General features: G+C 42.4%; 1 protein-coding gene across 1 annotated transcript in view; it reads left to right on the top strand.

The window, feature by feature from the left end:
• Nucleotides 1-10,517: 10,517 nt before the first annotated feature.
• Nucleotides 10,518-16,908, top strand: part of LOC139549441 (melatonin receptor type 1B-B-like) — a 77,763-nt gene continuing 71,372 nt past the window's right edge. The window contains exon 1 of the mRNA XM_071359939.1: nucleotides 10,518-11,256. Coding sequence (XP_071216040.1) covers nucleotides 11,028-11,256 — 229 coding nt within the window. The 5' untranslated portion in view covers nucleotides 10,518-11,027. The remainder of the gene's footprint in view (nucleotides 11,257-16,908) is intronic.

Consider the following 16,908-nt stretch of genomic DNA (forward strand, 5'->3'; position numbering starts at 1 on the left):
CAATTTTTTAAAGAAGTGGTTTGTTAGGCAGACAGGGAGAAGTGATTTATGTGAGAAGTGGTTTGTTAGGACGATGAGAAGTGGTTTGTTAGGACGATGAGAAGTGGTTTGTTAGGACGATGAGAAGTGGTTTGTTAGGAGGACAGGGAGAAGTGATTTATGTGAGAAGTGGTTTGTTAGGACGATGAGAAGTGGTTTGTTAGGACGATGAGAAGTGGTTTGTTAGGCAGACAGGGAGAAGTGATTTATGTGAGAAGTGGTTTGTTAGGACGGTGAGAAGTGGTTTGTTAGGACGATGAGAAGTGGTTTGTTAGGACGATGAGAAGTGGTTTGTTAGGACGGTGAGAAGTGGTTTGTTAGGACAATGAGAAATGGTTTGTTAGGAGGACAGGGAGAAGTGATTTATGTGAGAAGTGGTTTGTTAGGACGGTGAGAAGTGGTTTGTTAGGACGATGAGAAGTGGTTTGTTAGGACGATGAGAAGTGGTTTGTTAGGACGGTGAGAAGTGGTTTGTTAGGACGATGAGAAGTGGTTTGTTAGGACGGTGAGAAGTGGTTTGTTAGGACGGTGAGAAGTGGTTTGTTAGGACAATGAGAAATGGTTTGTTAGGAGGACAGGGAGAAGTGATTTATGTGAGAAGTGGTTTGTTAGGACGGTGAGAAGTGGTTTGTTAGGACGATGAGAAGTGGTTTGTTAGGCAGACAGGGAGAAGTGATTTATGTGAGAAGTGGTTTGTTAGGACGGTGAGAAGTGGTTTGTTAGGACGATGAGAAGTGGTTTGTTAGGACGATGAGAAGTGGTTTGTTAGGCAGACAGGGAGAAGTGATTTATGTGAGAAGTGGTTTGTTAGGACGATGAGAAGTGGTTTGTTAGGACGATGAGAAGTGGTTTGTTAGGCAGACAGGGAGAAGTGATTTATGTGAGAAGTGGTTTGTTAGGACGATGAGAAGTGGTTTGTTAGAACGATGAGAAGTGGTTTGTTAGGACGATGAGAAGTGGTTTGTTAGGAGGACAGGGAGAAGTGATTTATGTGAGAAGTGGTTTGTTAGGACGATGAGAAGTGGTTTGTTAGGACGATGAGAAGTGGTTTGTTAGGCAGACAGGGAGAAGTGATTTATGTGAGAAGTGGTTTGTTAGGACGGTGAGAAGTGGTTTGTTAGGACGATGAGAAGTGGTTTGTTAGGACGGTGAGAAGTGGTTTGTTAGGACGGTGAGAAGTGGTTTGTTAGGACAATGAGAAATGGTTTGTTAGGAGGACAGGGAGAAGTGATTTATGTGAGAAGTGGTTTGTTAGGACGGTGAGAAGTGGTTTGTTAGGACGATGAGAAGTGGTTTGTTAGGCAGACAGGGAGAAGTGATTTATGTGAGAAGTGGTTTGTTAGGACGGTGAGAAGTGGTTTGTTAGGACGATGAGAAGTGGTTTGTTAGGACGATGAGAAGTGGTTTGTTAGGCAGACAGGGAGAAGTGATTTATGTGAGAAGTGGTTTGTTAGGACGATGAGAAGTGGTTTGTTAGGACGATGAGAAGTGGTTTGTTAGGCAGACAGGGAGAAGTGATTTATGTGAGAAGTGGTTTGTTAGGACGATGAGAAGTGGTTTGTTAGAACGATGAGAAGTGGTTTGTTAGGACGATGAGAAGTGGTTTGTTAGGAGGACAGGGAGAAGTGATTTATGTGAGAAGTGGTTTGTTAGGACGATGAGAAGTGGTTTGTTAGGACGATGAGAAGTGGTTTGTTAGGCAGACAGGGAGAAGTGATTTATGTGAGAAGTGGTTTGTTAGGACGGTGAGAAGTGGTTTGTTAGGACGATGAGAAGTGGTTTGTTAGGACGATGAGAAGTGGTTTGTTAGGCAGACAGGGAGAAGTGATTTATGTGAGAAGTGGTTTGTTAGGACGGTGAGAAGTGGTTTGTTAGGACGTGAGTGTAACGGCTTTCGTCCTCTTCGTCTGAGGAGGAAACATCGGACCAATGTGCAACGTGGTACGTATCCATAATAACTTTTAATGAGAATGAATACAAAATACAAAAAGAACAAGAGAATCAAAATGAAAACCGAAACAGTCCCGAATGGTGAAAACACTGAAACGGAAACAACCACCCACAACACACAATGGAAAACAGGATACCTAAATATGGCTCCCAATCAGAGGCAGCGATAAACAGCTGCCTCTGATTGGGAACCACACCAGGTCAAACACATAGAAAAACAAACAACCTAGAAAAAATAACATAGACTGCCCACCCCAACTCACGCCCTGACCAACCTAACACAAAGACATAAGAAAGAAAAGGTCAGAATGTGACAGTGAGAGTCATTACAAACACGGCACAGACCCATGAGTGGAGTGCTACATCTTTATCATCCAGGGCTCATTTTCAAGGAGCTGACTTTCATTTCCTTTATACGTTTATGAAAGTGCAATTCAACGCTTTACTGTTTAATTTGTTATTTTGCGATGCTAAGGGTAAGTGTCTGTCGAGGGCTCTCTGAAGCCCAATCAAACATGAGAGTCAGCGAAGTATCAGCTTTATGGAGTGGCAAAAGAGTACTTATTTTCCCTGGCAATTTCTTAGTCAGACAATAATTGCAATCAGGGGGTAAGCATGGACCCAGATTTCTCCATCAGATTCTGCTGATGTTTAACGCAGCAAAAAAGACAAATGCACACGTACACTGACAATTTGACAACCTTATGCTGCATTTAGACAAGGGAAAAGCAAGCCTGCAAGACGGTAGGTGTTGCTATGGGGATTTCAGTAAACAAAAAGTTGAAATATTTGAACTCTGGCAGCAAGTCCTGCCTACTGTGGTTGCTGATGGCATTCACTGTATTATTTTTATTTTTTATTATTTTTTATTTAACTAGACAAGTCAGTTAAGAACAAATTCTTATTTACAATGAATATTTACCGTCGTGCTGTCATTGAAAACAGTGACATTCGGTTAGCTGTCTACCATTTACAATGTAAATACAGCATTAGGAAAATAATCCTGCAGCAACAGGAAATGTGAATTATTATGTGGATTATTATTAATGGACATTTTTTTACATTTAAGTCTGACATTTCTAACTGGAAATTATAACTTCAGAAGCCTTTTTAACCCCAAATATATGACACATTTAAACTTTCCTGCATTTTAGGGAAAGTTCTCATGCAGCATGGTGATCAAATTAAGATCCTAGATCTGTAGCGTGAGGTAACGTTGTAATGAGAATAGACATGATGTGGTTGCTTGGCTAAACAAGCAAGCCAGCTGTGTGTATTGTGTGTGTGTGTGTGTGTGTGTGTGTGTGTGTGTGTGTGTGTGTGTGTGTGTGTGTGTGTGTGTGTGTGTGTGTGTGTGTGTGTGTGTGTGTGTGTGTGTGTGTGTGATGCGTTTCTGCATGTATTGTTATTGTGAGTGCTGTAACTTTTGCGTATCATACATTGAGTAAGACAGGAACTCATTAGACAGTGAGTTAGACGGTGACTCATCAGACAGTGAGTTAGACGGTGACTCATCAGACAGTGAGTTAGACGGTGACTCATTAGACAGTGAGTTAGACGGTGACTCATCAGACAGTGAGTTAGACGGGGACTCATTAGACAGTGACTCAACAGACATTGCGTTAGACAGTGACTCATCAGACAAGTCAAATCACATTGTATTGGTCACATACACATATTTAGCAGATGTTATTGCAGGTGTAGCTAAATGCTTGTGTTCCTAGCTCCGACAGTGCACTAGTATCTAACAATTCACAAAAATACACACAAATCTAAAAGTAAAATAATGGAATTAAGAAATATATAAATATTAGGCGCAGGGTTGCGTAGGGATGGCTATTTAATGAGTTAGATGGTGACTCATCAGACGGTGAGTTAGATGGTGACTCGTCAGATGGTGAGATAGACGGTGACTCATCAGACGGTGAGTTAGGCGGTGACTCATCAGGTGGTGACTCATCAACGGTGACTCATCAGACGGTGACTCATCCATCAGGGGGTGACTCATCAGACGGTGAATTAGGCGGTGACTCATCAGATGGTGAGTTAGGCGGTGACTCATCAGACGCTGACTAATCAGATGGTGACTCATCAGACGGTGAGTTAAGCAGTGAATCATCAAACATCGATTCATCAGACATCGACTTGACTCATCAGACATCGACTCATCAGACAGTGAGTTAGATGGTGGCTCATCAGATAGTGAGTTAGGCGGTGACTCATCAGACAGTGAGTTAGGTTGTGACTCACACAGACAAAAGCTCTTTCCCTGGCATAAATACTTGTCAGTCTTTTGTTTTTGAATGGTTGTTATTGTTAAAAAAAAAAGTGTATATATATATAAAATAAAAAGAGTTTGAGAGGGGTAGTCGCCACATGGACACGTGTTTAACTATTAATTCATTGGCTAATAGACATGGCTGCCCATCTGTACTGTTGAGTCTGACATTGAGTTGGTAAGGCAGAGGGTCCTTAGCTAGGACAGGCTTGTCTGCCATGCTCCGATTTGGTCTGCTAAACATGGTCTATTTTTACAGACAATTGTGTCTGGGGCATTTGCTGTGCTGAAAATGGGAGAGGGAGAGAGCAGAGCGTATGCCAAAATAGGAGAAAGGAGTCAGGAAAAACAAACCCTCTCCATCTGACATTTACACAAGTGACACAGCTGCACGGAGCACATATGCATTGGGAAGATGACCATTTAGAGGACAAGGAGAGAGCATGTGTATACATACAACGCATATTGTGTGACACACAAACACACAGATAAACACAAGCACATAATGTACGCAACAAACACACTGTATGCACAAACACACACACTCTCACAGAGGGGGGTATGGAGGCAGCCAGGTACATTGGTGGTAGGCTTAATCCCTCTCCCTGTTTCTCTTTCTCGCACACAGGCATACGCATTCCCTCTACTTTGTGAAGCCAGTGAGGCTAACATCAAAGCAGATATACCTTGGCTTTCACTCAGAGACAGACAGGCAATTACATAACCTGTGAGCTCTTAACAAGACACGCTCTGGAACAATCAAACTCTGCCCCTGTGTGCTCGCCAACACCAGGCAGGCACTGAGAAAACAACTTGTGCTTCAATCCTGTCTCCTGTCAAGGGAAATATTAAATCTGCCATGTTTTTCCCTATAGTTATTAATGCTGATAAAACATGATAATAATCTAGCCTAAAGAATGGTAGTCGTTCTGTTTCATTCCTGGAGCTGGAGGTGGAGGTACACTTCAAGACCAAAAGTATGTGGACACCTACTCGTCGAACATCTCATTCCAAAATGATGGGCATTAATAGGGAGTTGGTCCCCCCTTTGCTGCTATAACAGCATCCACTCCTCTGGGAAGGCTTTCCACTAGATGTTTGAACATTGCTGCAGGGACTTGCTTCCATTCAGCCACAAGAACATTAGTGAGGTCGGGCACTGATGTTGGGCGATCAGGCCTGGCTCGGAGTCAGCGTTCCAAATCATCCCAAAGGTGTTTGATGGGGTTGAGGTCAGGGCTCTATGCAGGTCAGTCAAGTTCTTCCACAACGATCTCGGCAAATCACTTCTGTATGGATCTCACATTGTGCACGGGAGCAGGAAAGGGCCTTCCCCAAACTGTTGTCACAAAGTTGGAAGCACAGAATTGTCAAGAATGTCATTGCATGCTGTAGTGTTAAGATTTCCCTTCACTGGAACTAAGGGGCCTAGCATGACCTATGATAAACAGCCCCAGATCATTATTCATCCTCCAGCAAACTTTACAGTTGGCACTATGCATTGGGGCAGGTAGCGCCACTACCTGTGGTAGTGATTTGTCCGTTGGACTGCCAGATGGTGAAGCGTGACTTATTACTCCAGAGAACGCCTTTACACTGCTCCAGAGTCCAATTGTGGCGAGCTTTACACCACTCTAGCCAATGCTTGGCATTGCACATGGTGATCTTAGGTTTATGTGATGCTGCTCAGCCAGTTTTGAACTCGTAGTGGGTGTCGCAACTGAGGACTACACGCTATGCGCTTCAGCTGTTCCATTCTGTGAGCTTGTGTGGCCTACCACTTTGCGGCTGAGCTGTCGTTGCTCCTAGACGTTTCCACTTCACATTAACAGCACTTATAATTGACCGGGCAGCTTTTTTACTCCTATTTCGTGATATCCAATCCAATTGGTAGTTACAGCCTTGTCCCACCACTGCAACTCCCGTATGGACTCTGGAGAGGCAAAGGTCGAGAGCCTTGCGTCCTCCGAAACACGACCCCGCCAAGCCGCACTGCTTCTTGACACACTGCTCGCTTAACCCGGAAGCCAGCCGCACCAATGTGTTGGAGGAAACATCATACAGCTTGCGACCGAAGTCAGCGTGCGTGCTCCCAGCCCACCGCAAGGAGTCGCTAGAGCGCAATGGGACAAGAACATCCGGGCCGGCCAAACCCTCCCCTAACCCGGACGACGCTGGGCCAATTGTGCGCTGCCTCATGGGTCTCCCTGCGATCGAACCTGAGTTTGTAGTGACGCCTCTAGCAGTACAGTGCATTAGACCGCTGCGCCAATTGGGAGGCCCTAGCAGGGTAGACATTTGACGAACTGACTTGTTGGAAAGGTGGCATCCTATGACGGTGCCACGTTGAAAGTCACTGAGCTCTTCAGTAAGGCCACTCTACTGCCAATGTTTGGCTATGGAGATTGCATGGCTGTGTGCCTGATTTTATACTGTGGCTGAAATAGCCGAATCTACTAATTTGAAGGGTTGTCCACATACTTTTGTGTATATATAGTGTATTTCCTGCACCCTGAGGGTGCTCAGCGTGAGGCTGCTCAGGTCTGGACATAATAGACACGTGATCGTATACAAATGTAAGCAATGTTTGAAATTATGTTTTAGTCAAACATTACATCTGTTTGGGCTTCTTGCTGTCAATTTACAGTCTACTAATTATTTGACATTTTAGCTGCCACTCTTATCCAGAGCGACTTATATGAGCAATTAGGGTTAAGTACCTTGCTCAAGGGCACATCTACAGATTGGCCCGCGGCTGAGTCTAGATGATGATCCCTACCTTAAAATGTACAACCTTTTACATATGATTCATCAAACAGTTCCGTTGATGTAGTCTAGGCTTACTTAACGCTCATGAGAAAAAATAGACGGACAGAGAATGTAAACACATGGCGCAAGGCTTCATGCTCCCTTGAGGTTGAAGTAAGGCGGGAAAGTGGGTGGAAGGAGGCGCCGGTAAATAACCGAAGAAATGTATTGCCTATGTATGACCCGTCTTCCAGCACAGTCAAACTTGTGACTGTCACACTAGCTCACCTCTTTGTGTCCCTAGACAGCAAACTCACATATATATCATGTGGCCCTGCTGATAAGTCAGAAACACATAGCAGGGCTGCCAGTGGTGACACGAGAAACACTTTGTAGCCACCATATAGGAGAAATGGAAAAGAACCCTAGAATTCCACACGTTGAAGTTTAATTTGGAGAGGATCAGCTAGGCTATAACTTGTGGGCAGGCCTGAAAGGATGTCAAGTAGCCTGGTTCTAAAATCAAGTGTCCTCATGGTGTGGGGGCTGTAGCTTGTAAACAATGGTGTTGTGACTCTTCGACCTTTTCTCCAAATTAATTTGTTCCTTTAAAATCAGTATGGAACAATATATAGTCTCTTATATCCTAGACCTGCGGAGCATCGTAAGCTAGGCAACGGCACAGAGTCTGGGGAGGATGTCATGTTGGATATTTCGAAAGGAGAAATACAGTTCTCTGGGGAGGGTCCTCTTCAGATAGACAACTCTCCCAACAAATCACAAGTTTGGGTAAAATGCGAGCGGGAAATGTGCTCATGTTTATCATGTTGAGCTAGCTTAACAAGTGGATATGGAAGCTAAGTTACCAGTGGTGCGTTTCCCATTTCTGACTTGTCCTCTCTGTCCCAACCAAGGACCCAGGGTTCTAGTCTGGAAGCACGCTTTCGACTGTGCCCAGAGGACGTTATTGCAGTGCTTATGTCAGCCTCTACTCTGAGTGCGTACTATGTTAGCTGTGATAGGCCACTACAGGATAGTCGTGCCAGTTCGTTTTCACGCCCTGATAACGTTAAATTGATGTTGTGAGAGAAGCATAATCTTTGCCCTCGTTTGCCTCCAATGGTGTTCAAACTGAGATAATGGAGACTTTAACCTGTGCGTGTGTGACAAATGATGTGGACCTGTGAGTCTCTTGGGTGAAAAATGAAGCTTCATCTTGTGCAATCTGCAGTTATCCTCGCACAAATTCTCTCTCTGTCTCTCTCTCTGTCTCTCTCTCTGTCTCTTTCATATACAGTACCAGTCAAAAGTTTGTACTATTTTCTACATTGTAGAATAATAGTGAAGACATCAAAACTATGAAATAACACATATGGAATCATGTAGTAACCAAAAAAGTGATAAACAAATCAAACTTTATTTCATATTAGAGATTCTTCAAAGAAGTCACCCTTTGCCTTGATGACAGCTTTGCTCACTCTTGGGATTCTCTCAACCAGCTTCATGAGGTAGTCACCTGGAATACGTTTCCATTAACTGGTGTGCCTTACTAAAAGTTAATTTGTGCAATTTCTTTCCTTCTTAATGCGTTTGAGCCAATCAGGGGTGGTATACAGAAGATAGCCCTATTTGGTAAAAGACCAAATCCATATTGTGGCAAGAACAGCTCAAATAAGCAAATAGAAATGACAGTCCATCATTACTTTAAGACATGGAGGTCAGTCAATCCAGTTTCTTCAAGTGCAGTTTCAAAAACCATCAAGCGCTATGATGAAACTAGCTCTCATGATGACCACCACAGGAATGGAACACACAGAGTTACGTCTGCTGCAGAGGATAAGTTCATTAGAGTTACCAGCCTCAGAAATTGCAGCCCAAATAAATGCTTCACAGAGTTCAAGTAACAGACACATCTCAACATCAACTGTTCAGAGGAGACTGCGTGAATCAGGCCTTCATGGTCGAATTGCTGCAAAGAAACCAATACTAAAGGACACCAATATTAAGAAGAGACTTGCTTGGGCCAAGAAACACAAGCAATGGACATTAGACCGGTGGAAATCTGTCCTTTGGTCTGATGAGTCCAAATTTGAGATTTTTGGTTCCAACCGCTATGTCTTTGTGAGACGCAGAGTAGGTGAACGGATTATCTATGCATGTGTGGTTCCCACCGTGAAGCATGGAGGAGGACGTGTGATGGTGTGGGGTGCTTTGCTGGTGACACTGTCTTTGATTTATTTGGAATTCAAGGCACACTTAACCAGAATGGCTACCACAGCATTCTGTAGCGATATGCCATCCCATCTGGTTTGTGCTTAGTGGGACTATCTATCATTTGTTTTTCAACAGGACAATGACCCAAAACATACCTCCAGGCTGTGTAAGGACTATTTGACCAAGGAGAGTGATGAAGTGCTACATCAGATGACCTGGCCTCAACAATCACCCAACCGCAACCCAATTGAGATGGTTTGGGATGAGTTGGACTGCAGAGTGAAGGAAAAGCAGTCAACAAGTGCTCAGCATTATGTGGGAACTCCTTCATGACAGTTTGAAAAGCATTCCACTTGAAGCTGGTTGAGAGAATGCTAAGAGTGTGCAAAGCTGTCATCAAGGCAAAGGGTGGCTACTTTGAAGAATCTCAAATATAAAATATATTTAGATTTGTTGAAGACTTTTTTGGTTAGTAAATTATTCCAAATGTATTATTTCATAGTTGAGATGTCTTTACTATTATTCTACAATGTTGAAAATATTCAAAATAAAGAAAAACCCTTGATTGAGTAGGTGTGTCCAAATGTTTGACTGGTACTGTATATACATTATAATTGTGGGGGTGATAATATAGCATGCTGGAACTGGTTGAGGGAGCTCATATTATAGGAGATGGTGCTCTCCAGAAGCACAGAGAGGAGGTGCACAATACCCACTGGGTATAGAAGTCTGTTCAACATCTAGTTCTGAATTACATTTGGTTGAGTTGTCAACTAACGTAAAATCAACAAAAAAGTAACAATGTCATTGACAAAATACGAAATTCCCTCACGTAGATAACTTTTTGCGAATTCAATCAGTTTTCCATGTTGTTTCAACATCATCACATTACATTTTTTGATTGAAATAACGTGGAAACAACATTGATTCAACCAGTTTTTGCCCAGTGGGTCGGACACATTCAGGTCCCTCATATGCAATTCGCTCCCGGTGGTGCTAGCCAGTCTCCTCTTCCTACTAGCAACTTGACACTTTTTGTAGTGAAGAGGTTGGACGGAGCAGGCATCTGTTGTCGAATGACAGTCAATTCAATGTAATACAACATTGTTTCCAGAAGGCGTAGCGCAGACAGACAGAAATATCCTTCTAATTAATAACCAGAATCAAACCAATCAAAGAATGGCTTGTCACCGCGCCTGAGCGAAACAATACTCATGAAAAGCATGCTTCACTGAGCTCGGTTTCGAAGCACGAGTTGATGAATCCGCCTCCCCGATATATCCTATTTCTGAATACGAGCCTACCGTCTGGCTCTCGCTATCGTGTCTGATTGCGCGGTGGATTCGCAATTCCGAGCAGCTTTTAAAACAAATAATTCAGACCGCAGCCAGACTTTGCCAGAGGCGAGATACAGAAGCTCACAGCACAGCAGGCAAGGTTCGGTACGACCAGCATAGAAGAGAGAGGAGGGTTGAGAGAAAGCGATAGGCGCGTACACACTGGGAAAACAGCTGGACGGGATATGCAAATGAACTGCCAGGAATGACGGCACGGAGCACCCACGAGCCTTCTCATGTATCTGATCGATAGGGGATATTAGGGCCAGCTGGCCAGAGCGGGCACGGTTATAAACAACTCGATGACGGCGCGGCTCACTCTGAGCAAGTTGAGAAACAGTGTGCATCACAGACTGTCGAAACCAAGCGCCCACCGCGACGTTAAACATATTCAGCTGTCAAATAGGCTACAAGTCTACTTTCGCAACATGTCACTGTTTTGCCAGGACAGCGGTGTTTGAATGACTCGGACAGGGAGGACATACGTTGGCAGCCCTAAGGTTTTCGACATGCCAGAGAATGTTTCGTTCTCCAGGAACCGCACGGTTCTGGACGCGCGGCCGGGGACGCGTCCCGCGTGGGCTATCACGGTACTGGCCAGCGTGCTGATCTTCACCACGGTGGTGGATGTCTTGGGCAACTTGCTGGTTATCATTTCAGTGCTTAGGAACCGGAAACTTAGAAATGCGGGTAAGGGGATAATGATTGTTTGTGTCTATTTGTGTGTTCACTCACGAGACGGAGAAAGATGGCACCAGTAGTTATACCTTAATATTGTTGAAATAATTTGGCATGACTTTGACATATCAACCAATGCAATAGATATATTCTAAATCCAATGATAAAGAGAGATTCTGAAAATACGATTTCGTTCTCGTGCGTTATCTGAATCCCTGAGCGGTCTCATTCACACCAATAAGCCTACACGCAAGACTCCACATATGAATGAGACTGCTGAAAATAGTGAGTGTATTCCTCCAATGCAGAAGGATTTAGTTCCTTATGCACAGATAAAATTAAGATTGTATCGAATGTTGACGATTTTAGTTTTAATCACTTTTTGTTATTGGAAAATGTTATATCCTATTGTCTGTAATGTGTTTTAATTACCTATGGCAATGCTTTGACAGTCATTCATCAGTCACTTGTGAAGATTCTGCAGGCAGTTCTCAGATTTTATGGAGCCACTCAATTCCTACCAAACAATTTACGCATAAATTGCATAGATTATGAAGAGGGTAAAAGATTGCAATCCCATGGGATTATTTTGTTTAGCTTACTTTATTGTTGATAGACCTATAGTTTATGCATTAATCGTTTGTTTTCTTCAAAATTGATCATAATTGTTTTTAGATGTATTGTCTTATTTATTTATTTGAATAAATAAGTAAATAGCCATGTTTTTTGTGTGTGCATAAACCGGGGGCTAAACTTTTATTTCCCGTGTGGGTTTTGCAAACCTTTTTCATATGCCTGCGGATGCCTGCCGAGTCCATACCGGAAATGCAAAAGAGAACACAGTATAACAATGATGGATTCCCGCCAGGGGTATCCAAACAGAGCGGCAAGAAGTCCGCGCCAACACACCGACAGCCGTGTTATTGTTGCAAACACATTATGTGCCCATACGGGTGACATACAATGGGTTTATTTTGTTTGGCTTTTTCACAGTGGTCTAGTAGCTGTTATCTAGGTTACTGGTTAATATTGGATTATATGTTTGAAAACAGAATGCACATTTAGTTGTGATGGTTTGGGGGTTTAAAGCAGGGACCGGGAATAGTTTTAATACCCTTGGTTAATTCCAGTCTGTTTTGCCTAATACTGAATGCTCAAATCCCGTTTTTTCTGTCCTTATGGCATGCTCCAGATGTTGACTGTTGGAGGTTGGAGCCAATGGCCGACCTTCCGTACCCGCTCTCTGTTTCCCTGTCTCTATCTCTGTCTCTCTGTAGCACTTTATCAGCAGTCCCAGTCGTTATTTATAAGTCCTCGGTTCGCTTGCTTTTATTCTTGCTGAGAAGCATCATCTGCCAGGGGCGTCATGTTCCCTAAAAATCAGAGGGGACAGCTTTTCCCTGCAATCTAGAGCTATAATCATTATGCTTATTTCTATGTAAAAAAAAATATATGCATATCTAAGCATACATATTGAGATGTCTGTATCCTATTAACTCGTAGTTCTTTTTTAAAAGAAACTAAATATGTTTGTCTGCATCCCTGCTAAAATGTGGGTAAAGATTGAAAGTTATGTGAGTCTTATTCAGTACATTTAGTAACAACAGTGGTAGAGACTCCTCAATCCTCCACTTATTCAAACGTAGGTGTGGATCCTCCAGTCTGACCCCTCTGCTGTCTCTGGCTCCACACCCACCCTGGCCCGGCCATCTAGAGGTGTGAAGGTTCGTACTTTTTATGTAGGGAAGCTAATTAAAATAAAATAAAAATACCATAACATTTTTGTATGTTCTCTATAATTATGAACTTGGAAATGTATCACTTGACCAATTCGGCCACTTGGGTGCATTTGGGCAAACTCGTGAGGGACTTGATACAAAATATTATGTAGATCTCATATTCTTGAATGTATCAGTCTGAAACTGTGCACACACACTGCTGCCCTCTTATGGACAACATTTAAAGTACACCCAACTTCCTATGTCAATGTATTGCCTTTTTTGCATTTCAAAGATGATGCAATAAAAATAGAAAGTGCATGTTTTCTTGTTTGTTTATCTTTTACCAGATCTAATGTGTTATATTCTCCTACATTAATTTCACATATACACAAACTTAAGTGTTTCCTTTCAAATAGTATCAAGAATATGCATATCCCTGCTTCAGGTCCTGAGCTACAAGCAGTTAGATTTGGGTATGTCCTTTTAGGCTGAAATTGAGATGAAGGGTCCGATCCTTATTAACTAGCTAACGTTGACAATGAAAGGAAGTTAGACTAGCGAGCAACAAAAAATGTAAGCATGTACTGTAGACCGTTTTGCTAACATGAAAGAGAGAAGGATGGCATTGGCGTTTCTCTACAAGTAGAATGAGTCAACATGTTAGTTCTACTTGAACGAATGCAAGTACACACACACAAAAACCAGACCCATGGACAGCCACATCATATTTAGCTTACGTTGATTGGACTAAATTATTTTGGGTATCTTTTAGTTGTCACTGCATTAGACTAAGCAGAGGTGATTTGATGATGTCGAAATATTGAAGTTGAAATGTTGCTGGAATAATGGAGGGAGCTCCTGTTTCTTTGCGACTTGCGGTAACTCTATGTGGTTTTAAATCAATAGTTGTTTAGTAGTCCGAAAATGTCGGAAACATTAACTGTTTGTTACATGCGATATGCTTTGTGCTCTCCGGGTTTGCGACGAAACAAAGGTGTGGTTGAATTTATTCTGCCACTGTGTCTTCTTATTGTCTCGGCTTTAGGCCTATATATCACGGTCCCAAGGCATTTGAACTAAGAGTTTATAGAGAAACAACGCAATTATCACAATGAATAGGTTGTAATATGGCTTTTTTTACCGGGCTTTGCTTCCCCAGTGATTTTACCCACGCACCAATACTGCCCAACACACACATAAAACATAATTGATTGTGGATGGGCGTAATCCCATGACTCTGGATCAAAAGGTTGCGTGTTTGATACCAGTTGTGGAGAGTTTTTTATTTTTCGTTTTAACCCTATCCCAAACCTTAACCTTTTGAAATAACTGCCTAAACGTATTGTTTTTACCCTATCCCAAATTTTAACCCTTAAAAAAGTAACGTTATTTATAATAAGGGTTACATGGAGAAAATCGGACCTAAAATGTATATTTTACCCGAACCCTTCCTGAACACTTGAAAAAACAAAGTGTATAGCAGGGAATATGTCTGGCGTTTACCTTCACTTTTTTGGAAAGACCAGAGCCTTTTTATAAGCATTTTTAGAAACTGTTCATTGTCCTGTAAGCATTGCATGGCAACGCAGGAATTTTGCCCACGGAGCTGGGGGCCAGAATGTTGCGGTTTTTCGCAGACGACCGTGGACAAAAGTAGGAGTGGAAAGATCTCCTTTATAGTAAAAGTATTGCATGACTCTATTGTACTGTATCATCGTATTTTCAGAGAAAAAATTGTATTTTATAAACATTTCATGCAATTCTACGTAATTTTACATATTAGCAGAATACCACACAAATTACCAAAATTACAGACTAATGGACAGGCCTACGTGTTCATCTCATCATATTTTTCCAATGCCGAATCAGTGTGTATTGTTTGCAACGAAACTGTCCCTGTTTGCAAATAACATATCTGAGACATCATTAGGAATCTGAGCAAGGTACTTTCAAAAGTTAGGCCTATAGCTTTCCACCCCAGAAAGAGTAGGCCTACTGACGCAGAAAAAATGTACGCCGGCTGGCTACTCTTCTTCCACGGCTTAACCCAACGAGAGGTCACACGTGTTTCCCTAAAAGCCTTCTGGGTTTAAACCTCTTCTATTGTACAGAAAGTGAATAGTTTAATCAATTGATAGTGACATAATTAGATTACTTCCCAAGCAAAGTACATGTTTTGTCTCCTCGGCTATAGAAGGTTGTAGCTCAGTCTCTGAATGTCAAAGAAACGAAACAATGATATCGCCATATACATCGTCATAGTCACGTCTTTCCTGGGTATTTTACAGCTTGTTTCTAGCACGGACCACAGATATAGATCACTTTATATAATGTTTCAGTTTCATTTTCTTTAAAATCTTAAGCGAACAAAGGCCTGTGCTTTTTGCCATTTTCCCTAATAAAAGGTAGGGCTATGGCATACCCTCTCACATCCCCTAAATTCGAGTCTTGGTTTTAACTTACCTGCACTTCACTGACACGGAGGTATGCTATTCAAAGAGTGCATGGTGGGTGAAGGAATTTACTGACAAATCTATGGATATAGCAGCCTATAGCCACATTTAGTCTGTCAAACAGGTAGGCCTGCCTATTATTTCGAAATAGGAAGAAATCGGCACCAACACAAAGCCCTCTTGTTGTTAGTAAAGTCTAATTAAAATGAAGATGGTTGAAATTAATTATGCCTACTCGAATTTGCCTACTTTCCGCACAATGAGCTGTCGATTTCTGATTGATTGTGCTGCGGCTGCTGCTTCAAGTTTCAGCACCACCATGTAAATGACTCGAATCTGTCTTATTGTTGTCTTACTCTGATAAATACATCACGGGCAAGATACATATTATTTTAAATAAAAGCAATTATAGCAAGCTATCAAAGTTGACCTCTGGTCCTCCTCATCTTCGCGCTCTCCTTCTCAAACTGAACAGAACATAGGCTATAGGTAGTCGCGCGCAAGATTTTTTGGACAACACCTAATCGACAATTATTTTCGGAAGAAGCCTTTGACTCACCTGAACTGCCCCCATAGGCGTACACAGCACAGCCATTAGATAGGCACCACAAACAACGTTTTTGATCAGCAAGAGCAGAGCAGGGCTCAGGGTTGGAATATCAATTGCAGTGTAATGCAGCCTGGTTGTATTTACACCATCCCAGCATCTATCTTATAAATGTAACTTTGCTCAGTGCTTCTCCAAGTATGCACTTCGTAGTCTATAGCCTATATGCTATGGATCATTTGATTGAGACCACACAAATTGCCTGTTGTCGCACTTGATATTGTGTGCCCAGCGAAGAATCAGAGATTAGGAACGGCATCGGGCGCACATCGATATATAGCTTAATATTGACATTTCATCAATTACAAATTACATGACCCTCCCCTGGACTAGATTAAAAGAAATACTAAACCCTCCTATTGACTGAAATTGAAAAAACATTTCCCTCCCCCATTTTCCTCCAGGTACCAATTCAGTACATTTTTATCCACCCCTTACCTTAACCATTCAGATTCCGTAATTCCATGATGCTGGATCAGAAGGTTGCGTGTTTGATCCCAGTCGTGGAGACAGTTTTTGGTTGTTTTTACCCCCTAGAGACGATGTCAGCACCCCACCGGAAATCGAATTAGCATAATACACATCTGTCCGTTTAAGATAGAGATCTGTTGTTTTGCTCTGGATGTGTCTCAATCCACCTCATCTGCCGATGTGGAACACATCTGCGGTGAAATGTGACAAAACAACAGATCTCTATCACAAAATTGTCTGTAGCATAGGAACCCCCACAAGTGTCTCGATATAGTGGATGTGCCAACCTCTTTATGTAGCGTATGAACAGTTTGGGCTACACACTAATATGAACCCTCTTTGGAAAGGTGAGACTCTCACGAACAGGTACATGATGGTCTGCTCTAGGATGCCCACAGGCCTGACAAGACTC

The sequence above is a fragment of the Salvelinus alpinus genome, chromosome 22 (genome assembly GCF_045679555.1).
Source record: "Salvelinus alpinus chromosome 22, SLU_Salpinus.1, whole genome shotgun sequence".
NCBI lineage: Eukaryota > Metazoa > Chordata > Actinopteri > Salmoniformes > Salmonidae > Salvelinus > Salvelinus alpinus.